This window comes from Daldinia caldariorum (assembly GCF_022478825.1).
Source record: "Daldinia caldariorum strain CBS 122874 unplaced genomic scaffold F4812scaffold_11, whole genome shotgun sequence".
Classification (NCBI taxonomy): domain Eukaryota; kingdom Fungi; phylum Ascomycota; class Sordariomycetes; order Xylariales; family Hypoxylaceae; genus Daldinia; species Daldinia caldariorum.
The window spans coordinates 877,609-889,210 of NW_025953047.1; the positions used below are offsets into that span (position 1 = coordinate 877,609).

Below are 11,602 nucleotides of genomic sequence, written 5' to 3' on the forward strand. Positions count from 1 at the left end.
TAAATCGATAGGGTATTTAGTGTTGATGTAATAATTCTGTACTGGGATGAGTAGGATATTGACTCTGATTCGTCACTCATGTCAAGGTACACTTGGCGGCCCGTTCCGACAGACCCCAATCTCAACGTCAAGACGTGAAGGTGACGATGAGATGCTGTCATCTAAATTGTCATCAGAAGGTCCATGGATTTGGTTATATACGTAGGTAGGTAGCGTAGATGGCCAATGCAAGAATGGTGTTTAATAATTATGTTCATCATTCTTCAAGTATTCCGCCAGCGTAATACCAAAAAATGTTTCGCCAGCCAATACGTCTCGCCCGGTTTGTACGACCCCCAGTAAGGGTCTACGCCCCAGCACCTTCACATGTTCTTAGACGCACGTTCGCAGAGCATCATTTCCCCGGCAACAAAGCCGAATCCCTCGAGCACAGCCAAATCTTCAAAATCAGTCAGGCTATCCAGCAAGACCATAGTGAGCTGGAAGAGTACTACCGCCGCATTATCAACTCCAAGGATCCTGATGAGCAGTTGAGATTTCAGAATGCCTTCATTTGGGAACTCGCACGACATGCAATTGCCGAGGAACTCGTCGTATATCCCGTCTTAGAAGAAGCAGTTGCTGATGGAAAAGAGAGAGCTGATAAGGATCGCGACGAGCATCAAAAGGTACCTAACCAAATGCCCATCCAACCCCTAAGAGCCTACCTTGGTACCTATATAAGGGTGCTAACATACGATACAAAAGGTGAAAGAGCAACTCTACGAGTTCCAGAAATTAAGACCCGGAGATCCAAGCTTCTCCCCCACGCTGGAAGCGCTCTACAAAGACCTGAAACAGCACATCAAAGAGGAGGAGGAACAGGACCTGGTAAAGCTGGAGGATGCGCTGGGACTGACGCGGTCCAAAGAGCTCAGCCAGAAATTCGAGAAGACGAAGATGTTCACGCCGACACGGAGCCACCCCAGGGCACCCAACAAGCCCCCCTTCGAAACGGTCGTGGGCTTGATGACCGCGCCGATCGATAAGATCCGGGATCTGTTCACCAAGTTCCCGGACATGGAATCCACGAAGCCGTACGGTGGTAAATCGCCTTAGATGACAACGTGCCGCCTCATCTATTTGAATACACCGTCGTGTCGTCCTTTCGGCAAATGGATCTATTTGCGACAATACCATTCTTCAGTCCCGCCGGTTTTTTTCGAGGCTTATTAGTGATACATCTACCTACGATATCAATGTCCTCGGGCTGTTTCTAATAACGCCACCCGAGGTACTGAACTCATCTTTAGTGGGAACGCTTTCGAGCTTAGCTTGCACAGAGTCTCTAATGGATTATTATATTACTGAAATATAAATTCGGGAAATAAATTTGACTTCGTTACTTGATACCTAACCCGCTCGCTTTGCGCTGAAGATAACCCCTGGGATATTATCTGTTCTAACTCCGAATGCTGCGGTTAAATCCGGTTATTTGAAAAGGGGCAACACAACAAACACCCTAACATGCTGTTTAGTAATCCGATAGTTGAGGCGACATTTCCATATGATACGATATAGAGCAATGAATCCTAGGTAATTCAAATGGATTTTATTTTGGCTTTGTAGGCAGAAATTCCCATCAAGTTTCTACACACGTGTCACATTCCCATGGGTCGTCTCCGTTTGCGTTATAGAGCAAAGCGACTAAGAAGCAAAACATGATTATGGTTCCGCAACTAGGCTATGTCTTCATAGATCGAAAGAAAGAAATAAAAATGTCTTCCTCATAAATGGCTATGGTTGAAGACAGTCAGTTCCCACAATGTTCGCAAATTTAGGACTACCACATATCACCCCGCGGCCTGTAGCGAAGGTAGCCCGGCTTCTTTGGTTTGGTGGAAAAGTGGTCGTTACGGTTGGGGAGTGGCGGGCGCGTGGTACTCGGTGTGCCATGGATGTCAGACGCGAGTTCGAATTCGAATAGCGCGATGAAGTAGACCATAATGATGGTGATTTCGAGCTTGGCGAAGCGCATGCCCACTAGTTCCGTATAAGCTGTTTCTCCGATTTCATTTGACACAAATGCACAGAACAGAATGGGGATAAGTGGCTTTCAAGTACTTACAGCACTGATGCCTTCCGGCACCCCATCCCAGGAACGCGTGGGGGACCTTTTTATCCTCGGCGCGGGGAGGCTCGAAGCGTCCGGGGTCAAACTTGAAGGGGTCCGAGTATATGTCCGGATTGAAATGTACCTGGTCGATCAAGTAGACTCCATAAGAGCCGTTTGGTATCACCTCGCCTTGGTCGTTGACAGGGATGTCGGCACCGCTCGTATTCTTCCGTTTTGGGCACCCGAGAAGGATGAGTCGGATACATTCGCGGAGACAAAGGTCAATAACGGGGAAATCATTTTGCCAAGAGTCCAAGGTCAGCGCGCCTAGGAAATCGAGGGGCTTCTGCTCGGGAGATGTACGGTTTCGCGAAAGGACTCCTTTCACCTCCGCAAGCGAGCGCGCTTTCCACTCAGGCGACAGGCTCAAGAATATGGGTATCCACGCTGCGTTTATCCCAGTGTTGACTTGACCACCGAAGAGCGCGTTTATAACAAACTTTGAAGGCGTGGTTAGCTTTTGACATGGATTATCCTTTGAAGGTGCTGGCTATCTTTTAGAATAACAAGATGGTGGCTCTAGGAACGGACTCGTGCTGTGATCAGGAGAGAGAAATTCAACCTGATAGGATAAGGGTTTTCATAGAATACTTACTCCTGTGATATCTTTAATACTAGCCCCCGAATCTATTAGATATTGGAGCGTGTCCTCATGGCGCGTGCCTGTACGCGCCCGATCTTTAACAACACGGGCGAAGACACGATATAGCCTGTAACCATCCCACATCCGGAGATAATGGCCTGGAGCAGGCAGCCAAGAAATAAATACTTTAGCTACGGATGCGCGGTGTTCTAGACTTTGAAATACATTGAGTGTGTAATCACCCAAGGCACGGTCGTCGGCCACCTCTTCGGCAGCCAAGGTGCGTATGGTCATCTGGTATATAAGTCGGTAAATCTCTGTTAGTATGGCCATGTTAGTAACATGAACTGCTGTTCGCCTAGTTCTCCTGTTCCAAAGCGAATATCGCCCTAGGTATAGGAGATATGGCAGTTATGAATATGCAAAGCCACAATTGTTTCCGGCACGAACAATAACATACCATCGAAGGGGTTCATAACACGCCATTGCTCCGTTTTCTCACTTGCCTCCTTCCCATCATCCGTAGGGCGTATGGAGTCTTTCCTGAGAAGGTCTACACACATTTGCCGTGTATCATCCGTCAAGCGATGGAGGTTACGCACGAATTTCTCGCGCGAGAGTATTGTAACCAAGGAGCTGACAAAATACTTGCTGAAGCGCTCGATGTCAGGCGTAAGGGGTAAACCCGTCAGCAACTCCGCAGTCCTGTTGAAACAGCAAAATCAACTAGCTGCTCACAAGCTAGTTCGTATTATGTACCAAGTAACGAAATAGGGACAATAAGTACGTACCCTTGCATGAGGCTCATCTTCCTGTTTTCAAAAAAGCTCGTCCTCTCCTCGGCGGATATACCTAGACCGACGACATGTCTTTTTCCGAGGAAGAAGCTAAAGTTTCCGGATTTCGGGCCCCTGTTGGAGTGTGCGCTTACCGCTTCCAGGTACATGTCTGTCCGCCCGGTGAAGAAACGGATCGCGCCGATGAAAGGCAAATGGTCAGGCTTCCATAGCGGTGGCGCATTGGCCGGAAGCTGTGACTCTCGGGCTATGGCCAAAAAAGCTTGATATATCACCCAAGGGACGCTTAATGCCAGAATGGTAATCCAGATACTGCTGGGGATGGCCGATAGAAGAGTAGTGGTAAAAGGCAAGTACAGCTTCTCGATAAAGATATCACTTAGAAATGAAGTGGTCGACGTGTTATAACTAACTTGTTCGTCCGCCATAATGTCGCTTTCGTATAAATACTTAAGATGACGATCATGGGTTACTGAACGAGGAGTGTGAAGACTTCCGTAAATGTGCCTCCCTCGTGGAATGGCGTTGCCAGAGGACCGGCCTCGATAGGTTAAGGAGGTAATAAATGGGGAACCGCGGAATATCTTGAAAGGCAAAAGTTCCAATAAAAAGAAACCCGAAAAGCAAAGATGTTTTGGTAATTATACCTACTGAAATGTCTACCTACCTGCTTACTGGATATATGGGTGCTATATGGGTGCTCGCGTTTAATATACCAATTCGGTCTCCCCTTGCGTAGGTGGGTAGTATATATATATATGGATTGTGATAATGCGACGCCAATCTTTACTTACCATGGCTCGCTAATATCTTGCAATTATTCGTACCACATTATCCCCTCGTGTGTATAAGTATTACATACTCAACTTTATAACTAGGAGTACGTTGTATGAGGGACCAAAAACTGATAACGCCATGCAGTAAGAAGACGGCTACACTGCATGATTATATCGTATCCTATTGGTCGTTTGCGAGGGGAATGGAGTGAACCGTTAAGTCCAAAGCTACCAATTGTAAGCATTCAAATGCGTTCTATTTAGAGACAAAAGAACCAGTTCTTATAAACGGAAGAGTTTCTTTTTCTTTCCTACTTATAACGTTAAGCTTCTAGCAGTAAGTTGGTCTTAAGGACAATGAGGCTGGTATTTTGACTTCTTCGAACTCTGTAAGGAGGAACTTCCAGTGTGGCACACCTCCAGCAACATGGTGAGACTTCTTGTGTGACGTGCCATCAAATACTACATGGCCTTATTATACAAACTGAGCGGCAATAAGCACAGGTACGCGGTGCTGTTATCAACTTGCTCCAAGAGGCTGCCTATTATAACAACCTCTTGTCTTGGACGCAGAGGGTTCCATATTAGTAAACTGTATAGCCCTTGAGACATCCAATTATCATTGAAGATAGGTACCTACCTTAGTAACTCCATCCTAACTTCCTGAAGACAATAAGATACCTGGTATTACTACCCATTTTCATCCCTAGACGACTAGGTACATACCTAGCATATGGTAAAGAGCGGGGTTACTGAAAACGAGGTATAGCCAACGTGGCATAAATGCAGTTGAATTCAATACCATGTAGGTAATCAAAACATTCTGTCCATGTACGTACTCTAGACGGGTAGCTTAAAGGCAGTTGAAAAATACATAAAATCAAACAACTATTTTAACCCATGACGATTCGCATTTCTTTGCTTAGATGAGGTAACTCGCAACTCTTCACCTTAGGTAGTCACCCACACACTGCACCGCTAAACTCAGGGCGTCTCTGCAGAAACCTCTATACCAGCGCCCTACAAACATCGCACTTTGAAGAAAGATATTCTCAAGGAACCTCAAACTTTTTACTTAATTGGGCTTCTCTTGAGAAGGTTGACGACCCGCGCCGTCAGAAATACTGAGCTTCTGCAGTTGTTCGGTTGGTCCCTGTGATTCGCTCTTGGCGTCACCTGCAAGGCCTAACTTCTTAAGCCGCTTGCGTTCCTTCTCTTTCTCCTTTGCGGCTTTCTTGGCAGCGGCCTTCTCTTGCTCTATAGCCTTTTGCTTTCGGAGCTCTTCACCACCGAAGGCCTCGCGCCATTCATCCGCCTTCTCCGAGGGAATAAGGGTGAAAAGTAGTTTCGGTTCTCCAAGCGCCTGGCCGGGCGGGATGACATCAGCCGTCCAAGTGTCAGGGATGAGGAATCGATCATTTCCGGAGCCCTGAACACCTATCTGTTCGAGAATGGCATTGGCGGTATCTGGCATATAGGGGAACACGATGGTGGCGAGGAGGTGTAGGTGGTTAAGAGCAAGACCAACAACAGCGCCACAGCGGTCTGGGTCTTCGGTGAGAAGCTGGTTGCTTAACTTGTTGTCTTGAAGGAGCTTATTTCCCAAGGCAGATATGCTAAAGAAACCAAATGTTAGCCAATAAGATATAATTACCATAAAATAATTTTGTGGAGTCGCACCTAAGAACTGTGGAAAGACCAGCGCGCAATTTGGTAGCCTTGAGGTTGGCAATGTAAGTTTGAAGTAAAGCATTTACTTCCTCCTTATGCTGCTGTAGAGCACCGCTGGGGTCATTGTAACTTCTGTAGTCGGGTACTACCGCGTTTAATTTTGCCTGGCAGAATTTGACAACGCGATTACAGAAGTTGCCGAGGTTTTTCAATAGATCGTTGTTGTTGGCATCAACGAATTCCCTGTGTAATAGAGGCGATTAGTCCCAATAAATCACTGAATGTATCAAACTGGGCGCGTAACTTACCGCCAGCTGAACTCGGAGTCACTAGTCTCTGGACGTCTAGAGAGCAGGTAATATCTCCATACATCGACTGCCACACCGGTGTCTTTGGCGCTATTTCCGAACACGCCGACGCTTTTAGATTTGCTGAACTTTCCCCCTTCATAGTTAAGATATTCTGTGGTTGACAGCTTGGTGACTTGAGTCCATTTTTCTCTCGTGCCAAGCTGAGATCCGGGGAAAATAATGCTGTGAAACCTGATTTAAAATATTAGGTAAAAACTCATTATTTCTTTTTGGGTAGAAGTACTCACGGGACGTTATCCTTCCCCATAAACTGGTAAAGCGAGACATTATCAGGGTTCTTCCACCACTGTTCCCAGTTCTTACCAGACGGGTCATCTCTATCTGTATAGGATTTCGTGATCGAGGGGTAGCCGACTGTTCCCATTAGCGTCTACTAAAATCCATAGATATCGGGCAATTACATACTGCAGGCATCGAACCACACATAGAAAACCTTCTTTTCATAGTCATCCTTCGAAAGTCCAGGTAGATTGGTGGGCACTGCGAGACAAGTCAAGATTAGCACGGTTCCCTCTTTATAGGTAGGCTTAACATACCTGGTACACCCCATTTGAGGTCTCTCGTAATACTACGTGGTTTGAGCCCGTCGTGAATCCACGATTGAGTGATGGCTATAGCATTGGAACTCCACTCTTGGCTATTACTAGCGTTGTCGAGCCAAGACTTGATCTCTGGTTGCAGAGCATCTAAGCGGAGATAGAGGTGCTTTGTTTTTCGTCTCTCAGGTGTTGCGCCATCGAGCTTGCAGCGCGGATTTATTAGCCAGCCAGTGGCTTTCCTATCCTCTCCTGATTCGGCTTTAGTATCCTCGACCGGTTCCAGGGGGTCCAGGAGGTTTCCGCAGGCATCGCACTAAATCAATGTATTAGAACTACGGAGAGGATCACGGGGAAGTAATGAGTTTAGTATACCTGATCTCCACGAGCACCTGCTGCATGACACAGGCTGCATTCGCCCTCGACGAAGCGATCAGCCAGAAAGGAGGAGTGGGCGGGGCAGTAAGCCTGTTCGGTTTCTCGTTGCTCAATGAAGCCATTTTCCCAAAGTCGAGTGAACATCTCTTGGACGATCTCAGTGTGCTGAGGAGTTGGAGTACGACCGAAGTGGTCAAAGTCGATCTTGAACCAGGCGTATATTTCACGATGGATAGCATTGTACTTGGAACATAATGTCGCTGGATCTACACCTTCTGCCAACGCTTGTGTTTCGGTGGCCGTACCATATTCGTCAGTACCGCAGATGTATAACGTTGGTAAACCGCGTGCTCTGCAGAAACGAGCAAAGACGTCTGCAGACTTGTGAGGGTTAAGACGTGTTAGCCGCAATATTACTATACATATATATATGTATATAACTTTATAAACGTTATACCAGGGGTTAAGAGGGTTGCAAAGGTTGCGACGGGGCTTCACTTACAAGGACGCTACCAATGATATTGCCAAGATGTGGGACGTTGTTGGCGTATGGTAGAGCGCTGGTGATTAAAATATTTCGTTTTCCCGCTTCAGGGAGCAGGGAGGGCTTTTGATTTGAGTCACTCATAATCGCAATCCTTGCCGCAGAGATGAATTGGGTTGGGTATGTGTTTGTTAATAGAACTTCTAGTGTTAAAAAAAAAAAAAGTAGCGAAGCTCTGTTAACTAGATCAACTATAATTTCCTCAATGGAGGGGGAGGGGCAACTGAGTCACAAAAATGACACAAGATGGGCAATGGGCAGAAAGAGAAAGGGTAAGAGCGATAACGGAAATAGAAGGCGGTAAGACGTAGCTCAGGTACTTAGGTACAGATTATGTACCTTAGTATTAGGTTAATTTGTCAAACCCGTAAGCGTTAGATTTGGTTATTACGAAGTAAGTTTAGCTTACATGTAGGTACCGTTCCTACGGGTTCAACGTTCATTATGTACCTACAGAAGCATTCTTTATTGACAAATCAAAATTCATACCTTTAACAAAGTGCCCAACTTAAACAAAAGGCTTGCTCAACTTTCAATGACATTAATTAAAACAAAGCACAACATTGCACGGTAATGATTACGAACATTTCAAGAACAAAATTATAATACGTTCTTATTCATTTTAACTTAGCATGAACTCGACTTGTAAGACCCACGCCAGCTATGCCAAGACATTGTCACTAATACACTAGGTTACCTAGGTACCTACTAAGGTACTGGCCGGAAGCCAACATTGAAAGCAGCCAAAGTTATTAGCCACAGCTACCCTGGACTTAACACCTACGCATAACAGCTACCTACCCAAAACCTACCCCATAACCTTCATTCACCACCAGAATAACTGGTACCCAAGTCAATTGGAGCTGTTCCCCGGTGGAACAACATCCAAGCCGTACTTATGGACGGAGAACAAATAGAAAAATGGCGAATTGAAATACCCTTACCCTCCAAACCCCCACCATATCGGCCTGGCGACGGTCCACCTTTAGCGCCTCTTAGAATCCTGCCCGAACATGACACAGACGCGTTTATCGTTGACAAACGCGTTCTTCCAGGCACTGCGCCCAATGGCGAGCTGAAGCTGTACATGTACTATATTGTAGGATGGCCAGATTTACCAGCCGCGCGCGTCTCTGTCCTTGCGACCGATATATACAATTATGTCTCACCTCGCGCCGTGGAGGACTTCGAATATAAGGCGCTACTCGAAAGGGACGAAGAGGAGGAAAGACGGGAAGCAGAAGAGAAGCGAAGAATGGAATTGGAAGCAAAGAGGAAACTAGTTACTTCTACCTCAACAGCACCGAGTAACCCAGCCATACCCATATCTGGACAGAGAAGACGTGGCCGACCAAGCAAAGCCGAGCTCCAGTCGCGCCAGCTGGCGCAACAGTCAAGCTTCAACATTTCCCAGAGTATTGAGGCAGCGCTTCCCCCAGCCAATACATCTGGTCCGTCCCTTTCCACGCCGCAAAAGAAGCTCGTTGGGGAGATTGCGACAGATTTGGAGGAGGAGGCCGATGAAGCGGATCCGGAGGATGCAATATACAGACAACTATGTGGGTACAATGATGACCCCTTTGAGGACATGGATATAGATGACGACAGGAGAGACGGGGATATACCACTAGATAATCTCCCCGAGACCATGTCGTCAAGTTCTGAATTCAGATCGTATGCCAGAACACTCTGGCTGAACAAGGATTCGACGTTGTTCAAACGTACTAATGGTAGTCTTGCATTGAAGTCATCGACAAGTCATGTTCCCGTACCCGAAGTGCTCCGATCCAATACGCAGCCCCCACTGCAACCATCACCACCACGAACCGAGACCTATCCGTCCATAATACCCGTCCCGATTCCTCCACCATATAATATAGATAGAAGCACAACCGCGCCTCAATTACACAATCCAAAGCACTCTATCACACCAGTTCCAGTCCCCACGCCGCTTAGGTCGAACAAAGAAGCACCACAGCCAAAACCCCCTGATGCCAAGCATCCTATCACGCCTGTGCCAGTCCCGTCTTGGCCACGTTTAGCGAATAAAAACGACACCCAAGCTCCTATCTCACAAGATTCGCCAGACTCGCCGCAATATCGTGGCTTCACACCAGCAGGGCGCAGTTCTGGCAGGTGGCCGTCGGCACAATCCCACTCAGGTGACATACCCACACAGACCTCTCCACTTACCACGCAGCAAATTCAAGGCGCAAACCATACAGAGTCCCCGCAGAGGAGGAAGCCATATAAACCTAAGTCAGCACCTCAAAAGGAGGATGAGCAGGCTAAGGTATGGGTAGTGGAACGGCTAGAAGGCGACAGGGTAATGAATGTGGGCGGCAAGCACGTGCATTATTTCAAGGTGCGATGGGCGGGCGATTGGCCGCCGGACCAAAACCCGACTTGGGAGCCCGAGGAGAACATAACCCCGGCGCTCGTGAAAGCGTATCTGAAGAAGAAAGCCGCGCGCCACGCGGCGAAGCCCCCGAACAAAAGCAATAGCAGCAGTATCTCGAGGGCCGTACCTCCGTTATACCCACCGACTCTCAAGAGGAAATATTCAAGCGTGGCAGAAGCATTCGCCGGGGAAGAGGACGACGACCCGGGCGAGGCGGGGAGCAGTCGAGGCCAGAACGAAAAACGGCATACGTATAAGGAAGAAGACGATAACAACGACGGTGGGGAAGACGGCGAAGAGGGAGAAATGCTCGTCGTGGCAGCAGACCAGGAAATAGGCTATAGTAGGAAAGGTCCTAGGTTAAGACCCCGACCCGAAGACTTAGGTGCGGTCTTTATGCGAGATCTCGCCGCGGCTATTCGTCTCGGCGACGAGAAAGGGGGTTCGCGTTGACCTCGGTCTAGGTTAGAACGCGGTTTCTAAATTCTGGCTACCTGATGGTAAAGGAGATGATGGTTGTAAGAAGGCTATGCAGGCTAATTAATAATTGCAACAAAATGCGGGCACCAATGCATCCCCCGCGCACGAGGTAGCTACACCTTTATATACTCTAGATACCCAAGACACCTACCTGTCTATATATTAAAGCAATAGCTTCTAGCTGAGGAGCTTTTCTGGTAATCCAAAACACGTCGCGCCGTCAGCGTCCTAATTGTTGTGTTTTACGTACTGTTTCTCGTTCACAACGATCTACAAGGGTTATATATACCCGATACTTAAACCACTCGAAGAAGATAAGCCATGAAAATGTAGAAACGCAAACGAATTCGAATTTATGAAAGCACATTCAACAACTTTGAGTAGCCCTGAGCTTCTAGGTTACTCCAGTATCTAGCCAGGTCTGCATCCATCCTCCATCCATCTATCCACGTAGATGCTTCAAGTACGTACTAGCGCCGAGTAAATGCATGTAAGCAGTATTACCACCGATCTCCTTTTTCTCTCCCCCCCCCCATCCTGTAGGTTTAGGTACTTAAGACATTTTGTACTCCTTTTTAGACAGCCGCCTGCTGATTGAGAAAATTAAGAAAATCCGATTCGTAAAAGAAAAGCCACGCGGTGTGAAACTCTTGTTGCGATGAAGTGGAAATTGGTGACGGAAGAAAAAACCATGTCGCACTGAAGGAAAATTGAAATGCACAGTAAGTAGCCTTGACGCCGAGAGATGGCGCGGACGCTTCAAGGATAAAAATAAGAGGAAAGTGAGACTTCGAAAATGTGTGACTGGTTTGAAACGCCTCAAATTCGAGAACTGGAGGAAAACAACGCAAGTAGATAAAAAGACATGTGGAAAAGTTTGCGAAAACATCTGACTCGCAAGAGTAAATAG

At 47.1% G+C, this 11,602-nt stretch overlaps 4 protein-coding genes across 4 annotated transcripts; 2 read left to right on the forward strand and 2 right to left on the reverse strand.

Annotated features, from left to right (window-relative positions):
• Positions 1 to 134: 134 nt before the first annotated feature.
• Positions 135 to 1,375, forward strand: F4812DRAFT_433114 (hemerythrin HHE cation binding domain-containing protein). Its single transcript, XM_047934601.1, has 2 exons — positions 135 to 668; positions 748 to 1,375. Exons 1-2 carry the CDS (start codon positions 294 to 296, stop codon positions 1,096 to 1,098), a joined length of 726 nt encoding a protein of 241 aa, XP_047789192.1. The 5' UTR covers positions 135 to 293; the 3' UTR covers positions 1,099 to 1,375.
• On the reverse strand, positions 1,376 to 4,402 carry F4812DRAFT_433117 (cytochrome P450). Its single transcript, XM_047934602.1, has 5 exons — positions 3,530 to 4,402; positions 3,199 to 3,443; positions 2,751 to 3,055; positions 2,108 to 2,594; positions 1,376 to 2,022 (listed from the first exon to the last, which is right to left on the reverse strand). The coding sequence occupies exons 1-5, from the start codon at positions 3,961 to 3,963 to the stop codon at positions 1,823 to 1,825; spliced, it is 1,671 nt and encodes a 556-aa protein (XP_047789193.1). The 5' UTR covers positions 3,964 to 4,402; the 3' UTR covers positions 1,376 to 1,822.
• Positions 4,403 to 4,638: 236 nt separating this feature from the next.
• Positions 4,639 to 8,070, reverse strand: F4812DRAFT_433119 (tRNA synthetases class I (M)-domain-containing protein). Its single transcript, XM_047934603.1, has 8 exons — positions 7,770 to 8,070; positions 7,265 to 7,648; positions 6,890 to 7,205; positions 6,759 to 6,833; positions 6,581 to 6,707; positions 6,291 to 6,524; positions 5,992 to 6,225; positions 4,639 to 5,927 (listed from the first exon to the last, which is right to left on the reverse strand). Exons 1-8 carry the CDS (start codon positions 7,893 to 7,895, stop codon positions 5,387 to 5,389), a joined length of 2,037 nt encoding a protein of 678 aa, XP_047789194.1. The 5' UTR covers positions 7,896 to 8,070; the 3' UTR covers positions 4,639 to 5,386.
• A 244-nt stretch (positions 8,071 to 8,314) lies between these two features.
• On the forward strand, positions 8,315 to 11,076 carry F4812DRAFT_433122 (uncharacterized protein). The gene is made up of 3 exons (XM_047934604.1): positions 8,315 to 8,456; positions 8,513 to 10,739; positions 10,844 to 11,076. The coding sequence occupies exon 2, from the start codon at positions 8,710 to 8,712 to the stop codon at positions 10,663 to 10,665; it is 1,956 nt and encodes a 651-aa protein (XP_047789195.1). The 5' UTR covers positions 8,315 to 8,456; positions 8,513 to 8,709; the 3' UTR covers positions 10,666 to 10,739; positions 10,844 to 11,076.
• The last annotated feature ends 526 nt before the right edge of the window (positions 11,077 to 11,602 follow it).

What these genes read in the sequence shown, in the direction of transcription:
- F4812DRAFT_433114 (XM_047934601.1), top strand. Translation starts at nt 294, where the DNA reads ATGTTTCGCCAGCCAATACGTCTCGCCCGGTTTGTACGACCCCCAGTA. An exon ending in ATCGCGACGAGCATCAAAAG is followed by an intron (nt 669 to 747) that starts GTACCTAACCAA and finishes ACGATACAAAAG; the next exon opens with GTGAAAGAGCAACTCTACGA.
- F4812DRAFT_433117 (XM_047934602.1), bottom strand. Translation starts at nt 3,963, where the DNA reads ATGGCGGACGAACAAGTTAGTTATAACACGTCGACCACTTCATTTCTA. An exon ending in AAGATGAGCCTCATGCAAGG is followed by an intron (nt 3,444 to 3,529) that starts GTACGTACTTAT and finishes CTGTTTCAACAG; the next exon opens with GACTGCGGAGTTGCTGACGG. An exon ending in GTATTAAAGATATCACAGGA is followed by an intron (nt 2,595 to 2,750) that starts GTAAGTATTCTA and finishes ACGCCTTCAAAG; the next exon opens with TTTGTTATAAACGCGCTCTT.
- F4812DRAFT_433119 (XM_047934603.1), bottom strand. Translation starts at nt 7,895, where the DNA reads ATGAGTGACTCAAATCAAAAGCCCTCCCTGCTCCCTGAAGCGGGAAAA. An exon ending in CCTCAAATGGGGTGTACCAG is followed by an intron (nt 6,834 to 6,889) that starts GTATGTTAAGCC and finishes CTTGTCTCGCAG; the next exon opens with TGCCCACCAATCTACCTGGA. An exon ending in GACTCCGAGTTCAGCTGGCG is followed by an intron (nt 6,226 to 6,290) that starts GTAAGTTACGCG and finishes TCTATTACACAG; the next exon opens with GGAATTCGTTGATGCCAACA.
- F4812DRAFT_433122 (XM_047934604.1), top strand. Translation starts at nt 8,710, where the DNA reads ATGGACGGAGAACAAATAGAAAAATGGCGAATTGAAATACCCTTACCC.